Source organism: Caloenas nicobarica, chromosome 10, assembly GCF_036013445.1.
Source record: "Caloenas nicobarica isolate bCalNic1 chromosome 10, bCalNic1.hap1, whole genome shotgun sequence".
NCBI lineage: Eukaryota > Metazoa > Chordata > Aves > Columbiformes > Columbidae > Caloenas > Caloenas nicobarica.
In genome coordinates this window covers 21,340,558-21,354,289 of record NC_088254.1, presented here as the reverse complement: position 1 = coordinate 21,354,289, position 13,732 = coordinate 21,340,558, and the positions used below count along the sequence as shown (strand labels likewise).

Genomic DNA, 13,732 nt, shown 5'->3' with positions numbered 1-13,732 from the left:
ACACCAGAACAGAAAAAGTCGATAATACAAAAAAATTAATGATATAAACTTAGTACTGCTTAGTGATGTCAGCTGCGGATCTTAAAAGGGTTTCCAAAGGTAGAAAGGCATCATTTTACAGATGGGAAAGATGGATGTAGAAAGTTACATGGCCAAGATTCACTGGGAGGATTGGGAAGAGAACAGCTGTCTTCTGAATTTTGGTTAAGCATCTGAATCTCAGCCATCTTCAAGTTAACACTGCATCAGGACACCTTGGTTGTCAAACAAGTGTTTGTGATTTAAGGCGTTGGATTCTTTGTATGAGACAAGTCTCCTGTGTCCCCTGGCCAGGCACAGCCTGGACCCTCGTTTCAAACCCAGCTGTGTACATTTGAGGTCCATTTGCTTGTTATTCTACCGTAACACTATGGCGTGTGCTAATGTTTGCCTTGCTAAAAGCTTTGGGAAGATTTCTCCTTCCCCTGCCCTAGCTTTTTCATCAATTGTTGCTGCCTACCCAGAACTATTGTTACGTGTACCTTAACTCTGAAGTATTTCAAAGGACTGAAAGACTACAAGTGCTTGTTCTAGGAGAAAAACAAAACTCTGATCTGCTCAGGCTGGTAACAAAATTGTTCTTGCTTTAATGGGAAAATTAAATAGGTGCAGGGACCCAGACATCTGCATTGGACTTTTGCCAACTCGTAGCCTCACGAAAGAATGGAAAAAGGTTTTAGAGGGTACAGAATATAGTCTCAACCTTCTACTGGACCTTGTTTTGGAGTCCAAGCCCTTTGTCTCCTGCAGACTCTTCTGCAAAGACTGTTTGGCTCCTGCTTCTTATTTTAGTGCATGTTAGGATGACTTTTAGTCCTTAATATATAGTTTGCATCCCATGCATAAAACTGTCTGTTTTGACAAAGGAGCCAACCTTGGAGTAGAAATTCTTACTGAGTATAGTATTTTCAATTGAATTGTCACAGACCGATTCCAACTGCCACGATCATATATTACCTTTGAAAGATTTAATTTAACCAACAGATGCAGTTCTCATGGAACCATATGATACATGCAGTAGTAGTGAAAATAGAGAAACAAAAAATCCACTTCAAACTATTTCTTTAATGTTCAGCTTTCTGCTCCTATTAGGTAATGATTAATAGATGCAGAGGGGGAAAAAATGAGCTTTTATTATTTTCATCTGAATGTTAAGAGGTGCTTTGTGAACAACCATAATTTCAGGAACTGCTTCATCAGAATTTCACGTATGGTAGTTTGTTAAGCTGATGAATTGTTTTAATTAGTCAGTAAAACACTATTTATGATGAAACATATGACACTCACAAAATTTGGTCATTCTTAGTCACAACAGTGTGTGACTAACCTCTCCTACCAGTAATTGCCAGAAACATACTTGGAAATTATGTTATATGATGTTACTTTGAAAATTAACATATACGATATTAATTTTATAGGTGTAAAGAAACCCATTCACTCATGTCTGCAGTATTAAACTATAGTAATAAATACTCATAAAGGAAAATAACATTTCTATGAGGCAATGGTGGCACCTGTCTATGGACCTGTCTCCATTTTTTTCCCTCATTATTCAGCATAAAGGAACTTGACCCATTTCCCTGCACAGCTGGGATTTAATCCCAGGGCTTCTGTTGATTCCTGCCGCAAATAAACCCCAAAGCTTCAGCTAGTGAGCAGTTCTGGTCACCATGGCTGAATATTCCCTGCAAAAGTCTTTTTCCAAGGAGCTTTTTCACTTCCAAAGCACTTGCCTTTCTACCTCTCCCTGCTGAAAAGTTCTGCTAAGGTGGCACTCGCTTTTAAAACACAATTAGACTAGACTAGACTAGACTGGAATAGACTAGACCAGACTAGACTGGAATAGAATAGAGATAATATCGTGCTACAGGACTCAAGTTCCTCCTCACGACTCTCCTGATTGCATTCTTCCATCCATTTGAATTTCTCCCAACGCCGAACATCTTTGACTGTATTACAGCCAAGTAGCATGACACACAAATGTCATACAACAATATGGATTAATCATGTTGTGGTTATTCTCAGTAACCCAAGTCACATTGATCTGAGAATGTAAAAGCATAAACTTCAAAGGTGTATAATTCCCAGTGCTGTGGCAGTTTCCAGATGTTTGGAAACGATGTGCCAGGCTGGTATTTAGCACCATATTCCCTGTTCATTCCTAAGTTACATGGCTGCTGATGTTCACCATCTTCAAGAGTTTCCAGGTTTACTTTGTTCTTAGTGTGCCTCTTGCTGGCACTGCCTGAAAATGTACTACGGCTGGTTATGGAGACATCTCATTGACGTCTGTCTGTCTCCATTAGCTGCCATCCGTTGTCTGGAGAGTGTAGCTGCAAGGCTGGCTGGTCCGGGCTCTACTGCAATGAATCCTGTCCCCCGGGGTCGTACGGCGAGGGCTGCCAGCTCGCCTGCCCCTGCCACAACGGGGCAGATTGCGACAGCGTCACAGGGAAGTGTACATGTGCACCGGGATATATGGTAAGTGATTTTAATCTGATTTCAAACAATATTTGCATGAAAGTGGCCAAATGCAGCTAATTTTTCTCCATTGTGAGTCCACATAATTCTCCTTTGAGCAGTGTCAACTTATTACGTCTGGTTATCTACTTAACATTGGTGGTTTAAGTTTGATAAAAACATGGTTTCCTATCATATATTTTAAATCAAGACATAACAAAAAAGATGTCAGATTATTGTCTGCCTGGAAGAGCAGAAAAAGAATGCTCATGGCCTTTCAGCATGTTCCTTGTCAGTCACACTGTGATTTTAATAGATAAAGATCTTTTAAACTGTTACAAATGATAGAGCAATTTATGCCTCTTCTGAACATATATGGCAGGTGTCTTTTACCAGAGCATCAGAAAGAGCCTCAGACTTTCTGAGGTAAACAAGCATTATGTTTTACAGATGAGATATCAAATGGCTGAAGAAATCAGCCAAGATGAAACAACAAAAAATTCAGAATGAATGATTGCCAGGCTGCAGCAGAAAGCATTAGGACATGGATCCAGGTGTCCTGCTGGAGCTGGGCATAATGGAACTTGTACTGTTAAATTCTCTGGTCATCCATATATGAAGTACCTCTTTACATCAGGAGCACACCACGGAAGAGATCTGCGGGCTATGTTTGAGAAACAATACTTCCTAAAAAAAAAATTATTTTCAAGAGAGCATTCCACCACAACTTCATTAGCAATTGCTCTTCTGCAATTTGTGTCCTCAATTTTACATGATCTGTCCCCACAGGCTTATCTATATGTTTTCTGTACCATTATAGTAATTATTTGTTACAATTACTGAGTTTACTAGAAATCAGGCTCCAAATTTGAAGACACTCTCAATATTTTAAGAACTTCCAGTGGCATTTAGCAGCCAACTGAAATGCGCAGCCTCCGAGATGAATTTTACCCTCCATTGTTTTTATCCTCCCTCCCTTTTAAATCCACACCTGAGCTTGTGATCACCACCTGCCATCTCCGGAACTGGGGAACTGGAGTTTTGGCTTAAGGAAATTTTTGTTCTCTGCTGCATGTCAACAGCTGAACCTGGAAGCTGGAGCTTCCACGTGATTTCCAGGGGTTGTCTCAATGCCGTGTATAAACAGATTTATTTAGGTGTGAGGAGTAGGACTGTCGAAAACATCTGTGCGAGACACTAGTACTGAGAGATGTAGAAAATATACAAAAAAGGGCTTTGGGGTTTGATTCTCCACTCACACTAACAAGAGTTGATCGTCTCTATACAGTGGCGACACACCAGTATTTATATAGAGTGGAGGAAAGAATGAAGGCAGCAGCATGATAGTAACAAATACAAAATAAAAAGATACCAAGATCCTCTTTCTTATCAGGAATACTGTTCAAGTTTGCAACACAAAAATATTTGGGGACCGTGTACTGGACACATTTTTTAAAAAGCATAGTTTGTCCAATATATATTGCTCCAAGACAGTATTATTGCAGGCATGAAGCCTGGGAAGTTCCTATTGCATTGCTTCAAAATAATATTTAATCTCATAATAAAGAGCTTTCTTGCATTGACATTTAAACAGCTTGGCTATTGAGGATAGCTCTATAATCACTGAAGCATATTTAGGCATTAGTATCATTGCTCTCTCATAATATACTATAATCTCTGGCAATTAGTCCATGAGGGGAAGTAAAGCCTTGAAATTGCTAATTTATTGCCTCTGAAGCGTGTTTGTCATTCATATGCATGCTAGATGACTTGCGTTGTGACGGTTCTTTCAAATGCTAGAGAGCATAGGCTGTAAAGAAAACTCGACAGGAAGCTTTTCCTTCCTACCCCGGCTCGGCGACGTCCTCCCGAGCTGCCCGTGCCGTCCGCTCCATCGTCTGCACAGGAGAAGGAGTCGGCGCCGCCGCACGGTGCAGCCGCAGGTCGTGTGGAAGCTGCTGCGGAGCCAGAACCCTCTCCGGGCTGGAAGTGGTTTGTCTCAATGGCACTCTCAAGACCGGGCTTTGCCTTCAAATACGCGTCTCTGCCCCTTGCTGAGGCAACCAGGAGCTTTGCCTGCAGGGAGGATTTTGCCCTTGAATTCGGGTAGCCTGCAAGTGACTGTTCCTGAATGCAGGATCTCTTTGGCAGCGCTGACAGCAGAGCGACGCTAACACAGAACCAGGCAGAACTAATTATTCAGAAAAGCCATCAATGAATCCCTCTTGCTTTTCCTAGCATGAGGCTTGGCTGATGCAGCTACAGGGTCCAGAATTTTGCCATATGATTGGAAAGGATGAAACTGGGATCAACATCTTACATTTTACAACAAATCACATTTGATCTACACACAATTTTATAGAGCAGAGCAGGCTGAAGGGTTTCTGTACGGGGGAGTGAAGGGAACATGATGGGACATGGGATGTACCTGCCAAATCTAAGTGCAAAGGCAGAAAGGTTGGGCCCATAGGACTTTTGGGTTGCTGGACACCTAGAAAACATAGTGACCAAGAAATGACAGTCGTTTCCTGACAAATCACTCCCCCAGCCCACTTCTTTTGCACAGATGGTTTGGTTTTTTTAGTGCGCCCTGTCTTGGCTGTGTCAGGGCAGCTGGGCAGGGTTTCAGAATGAATCATCTACGATCGCAGCCAAAACAGGGACATTTGTTTGCGATGCAGAACAAGCCACTAAAAACACAAAGCAGCTGGTCACCTTTATTAAATGTATTAAGTGGAAAGGCAGTTATGCCATAGGTGGACATGTACGTGAGCTGGGCACTTAATTTTTGGAAGTTAAGCAGATTCAAGTTTTCAAATAAAAATGTACCTTGTGGATCAGGAAATAATACATTATTTATTAGCTGTGACATTTCCAAAAATTCAAATGCCAAAGATAAATATTGGTGAGCTTGCAGTTTTGGATGGAACTTCACAACATTTTATGTGCTTTTTGATGAATACTTTGGGTCAGACTCAACAACCAGATTTGCACATACCTAGCTCTGAAAACGAATTACACTGTTGTAAAGATGTTATTGGGCACTGGTACGGGTGATTTGTGTGAGGTTCTGATATGTCTGTGCTCACATGAGGGGATGGCAGTATTTTAACTCTAAAACCACAGTGTGGATTTGACTGAAGAGGTAGCTCAGTGATCCACAATCATAGCCAAAACAGCTCAGTTCTTGGAGGCAGCAAACAGGACAGTCAAAATAGGTTAATAGGAGCAGGGGAGACGCGACAAAATCTTCCCTAAAATGACGGAGCATGTCTAGAGCTGCTCCTCATGTGCTCCAGCAGTGGAGTCCAGGCTGCAGGTCTGTTGGAAACCCTGTGCTTGTTGCATCTCATTGTGAAGGGGGGATAAAGGGTTGTATCCCTTTCATTAAGATGATTGCAGGGAATCATCGTGATAAACATGCCAATAGGGCACTGCCCTGAAACTGGTATTTGTAACATATTTAAGGATTGGCTCTCAGTACCCGTTTGAGGAATTGCCAGTGATGCTTTTCTGAAGAATGGTTCCGAAAAGCCATTCTGCTGCCATCTCATTTGTGGCAAGAAGGAATCTGATAAACACACAGGGAGTACAGGAAGATTAGCCTTGAAAAGTGTACAGGGAGATTCCTGACTGGTAGAAATTGGATCCTGGCTCCCACATGCAAATAGTCACTGCTTGCAATAAATTACTTGGATGCAATTATGGAGGTGGTGAGAGGGGTTATACCAACTTGGACTTTCCCCTCCTTTCAAATTCTGCTTTCAGGTGCTCTCTTACAAGCCCACTGAAGTCAGTTGTGCAGGAGGGATGTAAAAAAAATCAGGATTTGCCCTGTCCTCTCTTCTTTTGTTTTTGGCTCATTGAATTTTATTCCTGTAATTCAATAAATGTGGTGAAGAAGGCCAGAGGATATGAATTAAATATGACAAGAGACCACAGGAATCCTGACCTTCTGTCTCACAAGGAAATCTTGAAACCAACCCCCTGCACGTCCCTATCAGCGTTCTAGCTACTGAGATCATTATTAATGCTATTGAAATACAACTAAGTTCACCTTCTCCATTGCATAGCTAATTGCGACTTTCCTGGAAACAGTGGCTATCTAGAGACCTCATCCTGTGCTATGCCTTCATTTCTTTATGAATGCTTTGTTTTCCTCCTTTGAAAAATGGATTTAACTTCAAATGCTTTCACTCTGTCTATTGTGGCAAGGAGAGATGTAGTTAAAACATTTCTCAGCCTGAGACACTCTGAGAAAACTTCAACACTTATCTATGGAATGTGTGGTCAGCTTTTACTTCGGCGGGCACTTACGTCTATATTTCACATCCAGATGACAGAACTTATATTACTTTAAAGAGTTCATCTATTTATGCTGCAATTTTTTGAAGACCTGTCTGCTTTTATTGAACTCTGCATGCTGGCAAGCAAAGCTAGCACTTCATCACCAAAATGAAAGAATTCATTCTGACATTTTTCTGTTCCTTGACTATATCGGTAGATCCCGTACAAGCCAATCACAGTACAGGAAAGTATGGGAACTACAGCCGCAATGACCTCTTACTACAAGATTTTTCAGCTTTTGGAATGTCACTTGGATTCACGAAGACTTTCCAAGATACATCCCAGTACTGTGCATCTGTGGCCATTTGCATCTTCTCTTGACGTTCCATCAAAATTGCAATTTAAAAATACAAGAAAATAATGCCTTTCAAATATATCCTTATATAAGTGCTTATGTATATATATCTCCAACTGAGCTCAGTGGGAATCTGTGCACTTAAGGACTGAAACACAGACTAAGTCTGGGTCTGGAAGTCCCTAATTTTGTCTGGCATGCCAGCGTTTCTCAGCATAATACTTTCTGTGCCACAGGGGTACAAATCGCTTCCAAGTTTACATGCGTTAATACATGCCTACGCATCGGAGTAAAATTCAGCGCCTGTAACACACAATAAACAATAGCTCAAGCATTTAGTAGAAATAAGTGTTTATTATAGTGCTATAAAGCTATTCAATCTCTCAGTCGGTACAAACACCCACGCACACGGTCTCGGGCCAGTCTTAGTCTGCCCCGTGCCTACCCCAGCAGTAAAATGGCCAATTTACCCTTTTAGAGAAATGAGGACCATGGTTTTGTGCTACATATGGAAGTCATAAGAACCTTACAGGTCCAGTCTGTTGAGTATTCCAGCCACAACTGGCTTCCTTCTGGCACATACGGCATCTCTTGTTCCCTCAAGAAAACATACAGGAGAGAACAAACAATCCTTCCCTCTGTATTAAAAAAAAAAAACACCAAAAACTAAAAAACCCACCTGCTCTCTTGTCCTACAGCTTTAAAATTCTGTCTCTTGTCCACCAAACAAACAAACAAAAAGTAAATAGAAAGGAGCACGTTATCTTATCTTCAGTTGAATTTTCCCTGAAGGACCAAAATCCCAGGTAGGTCTGGAGGAACTGGAAGAATCACTGCCCAGAGGTGTTTTCTAAACACTCAAGGTTGATAAATACAAATGTATCACAATATTCACTCTCTTCTACGTATTTGCTTTCATCTTTATTCTGAATGTATCATTCTTCACTGCTTCAGAAGGCAGCAGGCAAAAACGAATGAGACTTCTTTGTCTTATAAGCCCCTGGTTCAGTAGTAAAGTTATTTTATGAATTTCACAAAACTCTTAATATAAAAAATGAACCTAAGGTTGGAGATAGTGGATCTGTTTGGGGGGCTTTAACTTATTTAAATTATCTGTTTCTCTCTGAGATAATTCCAAAAGTACTTCAGTGGAAGCACATCTCAGAGCAACAGGGCACCTCATCAAAAGGTTTAAAAAGAAAAGACAAGGGGAAAAAATCTTCAATAGCGCCTGTGTCCTTTTATCCTTGATTTACTGAGCATATCTGTTACCCCCCTTTGTTAAGAGCTCTTTTCATTTATAGGTGTAAAATAAATCCAACCATTTTATCAAGATGTTCTTGTTACCAGCCACCAGTATAAATTTTACTTGCTGTAGATGGGGAGAAGGTTTTCTGGCACAGCAGTTGTCCAATTAACTGGAGTATTATAGGCAACAGAAATAGTTTGCCCAGTCTCATTTCATCAATTACCTAGATGCACAAGGAAGATGCATTTTCTTCTCACGGGCTTCCTATTCATATTCATAATCCCGTGTCCCAGAACCCTGTGAATGGCCAGCAGTCGTGGCAGTGCATGTGCAAAAAGGCATCCATACTGTGCAGGTGGGTTTTGGCGTAGGCTGTAGCTGGCAGTAAGTGAATTATTCATGAATAATAAAAATAAAACAAGTTGTCCTATAAGCAGTGGCGCTAAAAGAGCCTTGTTTTCCACAGATTTCTATCCCTACCTCACTGTGGTAACCCTGTCTCTCTCTGCCAGGTCTCCTCTGACACTTAAGCTGGCAAAGGACACTCAGATGGGCTCATGAACCTCAAGTTCACATAATTCCCTCCCTGCACAACCAGGTTAAAAGTAGGTGCATTGCAATCCCTAAAAAGGAAAGGGTTTTGCCTGAACAAATACTGAATATTAAGTCATGACATGCAAGGAATTGGTTCCCAGCCTTCAAACTCTTCCCTAGATCCCCCTTTCCTGGTTCTGGTCCCTGAGGAGTCCACTGTCCTTCAAACGTGCATTTTCTTGGTATCTTCTAGATGGAGATAAGTCTGAAAACTCATCTCATCATTTTTTTTAAGCTTACAAATTACTTCACAAGTGGATGTGGAACAAGAAGTGGATCTCAAGCAGGCAACAAAAACCACTCTGTTCCACACAGTCTAATTAAGAGTGAGCTGGAAAATTGTTCTTGAAATGAAAGAACCGTCACTTTCTAGTTGTACAGAAGTTTTTCTGTCAGCTGGGCTGCATGTTGGAAGGTCTGAGTTTATTAACATAAAACAAAACATCTCATTCCCAAGGTTTTGGTGTATTCCTCACATAAATTAGGCTGGTCAGGAATCGTTTTTACCTATCAGGATTTTTGCATTTTCACAGACTGGAATAAAACTGCCTCCGAGTTGCATCTCAATGTCCCTTTTCATTGATGACCTCTGAGTTTTCTTACCCACTTCTCTACGCATGCAAAAGTACGTATTTATGTGCGTAAAATGGCTGTACTTTTATTTTTTTTTGTAGGCCACCGGGACTAATAACAGACTATAAAGCTTTTGCATCCCTAGGCTACTAGTTCTGAACCAGGCCAGGTCATGATAAATTGGAAATTAGCTCCTCTTGGCTCTGCAGCGGCCTGCAAGAAATGACTTTGATCTCAGTCCAGCTCCCCGTGGATCAGTATGTACATCACAAAGCTCCTTTCTATCGGCAGTGACTGGCAAATTTGCTGGCAGACTGAGCCATTTTACCATTTTTACCTTCACAAACCATTGCTTCAGGTCAAGCTTGGTGGCGTGGCTGCATGATCCATTTCAAAGGCCCTGTAGGATTTTTTCTGGGGACAAACAGCACAGGTAGTCAGAGCTTTCGGAACAGCACCCTTGGGAGGCATTGCAAGCCACCCAGATCGTGCTGCGTCTTTCTGAAATGGCAGGTGCCTTTCTGAAAAGCCGATCCACTTCTGAGCTGGCCCTGAGACTGGGAAACAATGAACCTCACCTCTATGTGAAGAAACTGGATGTGGGCTGAAGCCGGTATTTCAATAATAACTCACAATTGGATTCCTCTGGCACTGTGATGTTACAGAAGATCTCCTGCGTTCAGATCCCAATAGGGAAGATCATTATGGGGAGGCCTCCTGGGTATTCCCAGGCTTTCAGCCTACGCTGCTCCCCGATGGATTTTTATATCAACGTCCCAGGTTCTTGCTGCCCATTAGGCAGGTTGGTGTTCTCCCCCCGCCGCTCGGACTCAGCAATTAGACGTTTCTGCCGGAGCACCGGCAGCCGCAGCATTCAGAGCCTGTGTTTTCCTAAACCCTGACTGTGTCCGTGGCGGTGTCTGGCTGCATGAGCCCTAATGAAGGGTCTCCTCGCACTTCAGAGCGTTTGTTGTGCGCTTTTGAGCAGGCGAACTATTGTACCGGAGTGTTTAACGAGGTCACTGGGTGCACGAGACACAGGGGGTTGCCCTCAGTTGTGGAAACCGCATCCCTTTCTTTGAATTCAATGGAATTTTTCAGACCCTTTTATGAACAACTTCTGTTTCATTCTGTTTGCTCATTCTCTTGCTGATGTACAAGCTGCAGAAATTTTCTGTGACAGCTCAAATTCTCCTTTGTCAGCCCAAGTTTACCTGAACACAACCACTAGCTTCGGTAGGATTGTCCCGGACATACAAGAGTGGAGTTTGTCTCACCGACTACCTCCACCAATGAGAACTTCTTCAGTCACACGCTGTGTCTATAATTTAAAAGAACTGTGAGCAAGTCTCAGGTCTCCCCCTCTTCTTATGTTTACTTTTACTTCGGGGCTCTGCTGCAGTTTTATTTACCTGAATAACTCCGAAGTTTTCGTAAGTGGGTCCAAAGGAACCAACTTCATACAGAAATCCTGAATGCCTCTGCCTTTGTAGCTAGTTGACACATTTCCTGTATTTTATCCTTAATTGGCAATGTGGCTATGTCTGACTGCATTTCTGTTCCTGTAGCCTCATTCAGAATCAGTGGAGCTCAATATTCTGTCCAGACTGAGTTATTTGTTCTGAATTTTGCAGAGGAATAAACTGCTTGCCAATAGCAGTGTCTCTTTTCATCTATTAAGCTTCTTAATGTGTGTATCTTTATCCACACTGTCTGTGGATCTGAGCATAAAAGTGTTGGTACCTGACTCTCCTCGTAGTTCAAATTGCAAACCAACTTCATTAAAACCATGTAAGTATAAGATTTAAGTCACAGGTTCTTTTTTCAGTTTATTTTCTGGCTTTTCTAAGGAAAATACTTTATCCTTTACAATCAGACGTATAAACGGAAAATCCTGGAGTGTTTTCTTGTGCCAAAGAGCAACTGGAATTCTACCACATGTTGAACTCTTGCTGTAGGTTTTTTGATTTAGGAATATCTGTGAAAGTTTGACAAGATATCTGTTTATTTGCCTCTGTATGATTGCCAGGTTATTTACCAGCTTTTTAGTAGGTACATCGCAAACCCCATTAACTTGATGTTGACATATCTTTTCTTTTCCCAGATGCTTGCTTTTTTTTTTTTTTTCCCCCGCTTTGATCCTTTCACATATGGCTCATGCGGCTCAGAACCAAGTTCAACCACAGGTGTTTGCATCCTCAGCCCCGTACCTGCGTATTTTCCATCCGCGTTGCTGCTTCTGCGGCTCTAGCAAGAGAGCAGCGGAGGAGACCTGCTGCGTGCAGCACGTTTCACTCCTCCTGGACTCCGGCCATCCCGTCCGTGTGAGCGAGAGTCCAGACACTGATGTACTGAACTTTTTTGGCAGCTTTTGCTACAGAAATTTGCAGGTCGCAGCTGGTGACCACGCTGGTGAGCGCGGACGGTGTGTGCGGTAGGAAAGTTTAGATTTGAGCCTACGCTTGGACATTATCCTTAATTGTATAGTACAGCTGTAGGAGAATTCTAAAAGAAAGTTTGCAAATAATGCAAAACTATGGGGATTGTCAAACACAAAGCTAGTAGCAAATTTAGGGAAAGGTTTCATGTTACTGAATGACTGGGTAGGTTGAAATTCAGTGTTCAAAAATGCAGAGTAATAGACAAAAGTAAAATAACATTAAGTAAATACACAAAAGGTGAGTTCTAATTTAATTGCTACCATTCAGGGAAAGAGATCAGGCAATCACAGTGGATAGTTTTCTGAAAACCTCAAAAGAGTTCTCAGCACCAGTCAAAAAATAAGCGAACCCAGAGTGCCAGACAGAATACTTGGAATGACCAGGAAGAGAACAAAACAGGATGGAAAAACCATTTTTGTAGTATTGTATAAATCCGTAACATATCTAAATCTCAAATTACTGCGCACAGTTTGGCTGATTCCTGCTCACAAAGGATATAATGGAAGTAGCAAATGGTACCAGAGATCACCTTTTATATGGAATAGCTTCTATACAAAGAGGGACTCGATAAGCTAGAACTTGGCTCAGGAAACAGGTGGCTGAGGAGAGAGACGAGAGAGATCAATGGAACTCTGGATGGTGCATAGAATATGAACAAGAAATGGTTATTTACTGTTTCTAATAACACAGGAACAAGGGGCAACCAATTAAATGATTGCACAGCAGTTTTAAAGACAAAGATAGTGCTTTTCACAGAATGCGTAATTAAATTGTGAAATGGCTCCCATAAAATGAGAATAAGAGAGCGGATGATTTTGCTTAGAAAAGGGGTCACCGAGGCTAGATATGTGAGGGGTCCCTTACACCATGGAGGAAGGGGAAGAAGGAATGCGTGTTTGCTATTTATCACAGTGTAAGAAGTTTCCCAATTAAAAATCAGGCAGTGGACTTGAAGCAAACATAAAGATAATTTTTCTCCTTTGTATTTATAATTAAACCGTGGATCTTCTTGCCAGAGGACATCATAGAGGCTGAAAGTATAAATAATAGCTTTTATTGTCTGTTTTTGCTAGTGTCCTTTCTGCAGAACTGTTGAGACTTGTCAGCCAGAGCCCAAATTTATTATTGCAAAAAAGTCAGGAGGCCACAATTGTTCTACAAGGCAGATCCTGGACTGTGCCACTCGGGCTATGTGGACAGAACAGAAACCATCTCTAATTTCCAGACAAAGACACTCCCATAGAATAACGGGTGCAGAATTGTCATAGCCAGCTCTGAATTCCCACTCTGAAGTACACTGCACTGCATCAAAATGCTGCTCTGCATTTCCAAATGGTTTCCGCTTCTGTTAGCCACCGATCTCTTCTGCCCAAATCTGGGAAAGAAATTTATAGAGCTGCACACAGTGTGTTAAAATCTTTCCTTTACCATAGTGATAGCTCCAATTCAGACGTCTCCATTTAAAGAAAAAGGCAGAAAAAGCAGCTTTTTTCGTCTTTACCGGTAGCTTTCAAGGACTGCGATTTAGTATTTGGATTTATTAATGCTTAGCTGGTTTCAGTCCCACAGTTTGGACACAAGCAGCTTGTTGAGTACGTCACGAAGAGCACATGTGCTAAGTGTATACCTCTCAGTCATGTAAATACTTCCCACTGACTTGCAATAATACACATTATGCCCGGGCCATTTAATTGTGATATAGCCATATTTTTTGCAGCATTTTAGAACAGGAAC

The 13,732-nt window shown here is 41.6% G+C and overlaps 1 protein-coding gene across 1 annotated transcript in view; it reads left to right on the top strand.

Moving 5' to 3' along the window:
- The window catches only part of MEGF11 (multiple EGF like domains 11), a 257,722-nt gene that overhangs the window by 182,527 nt on the left and 61,463 nt on the right, over positions 1-13,732 (top strand). The window contains exon 11 of the mRNA XM_065641517.1: positions 2,346-2,520. Within this exon, the coding sequence (XP_065497589.1) occupies positions 2,346-2,520 (175 nt within the window). The remainder of the gene's footprint in view (positions 1-2,345; positions 2,521-13,732) is intronic.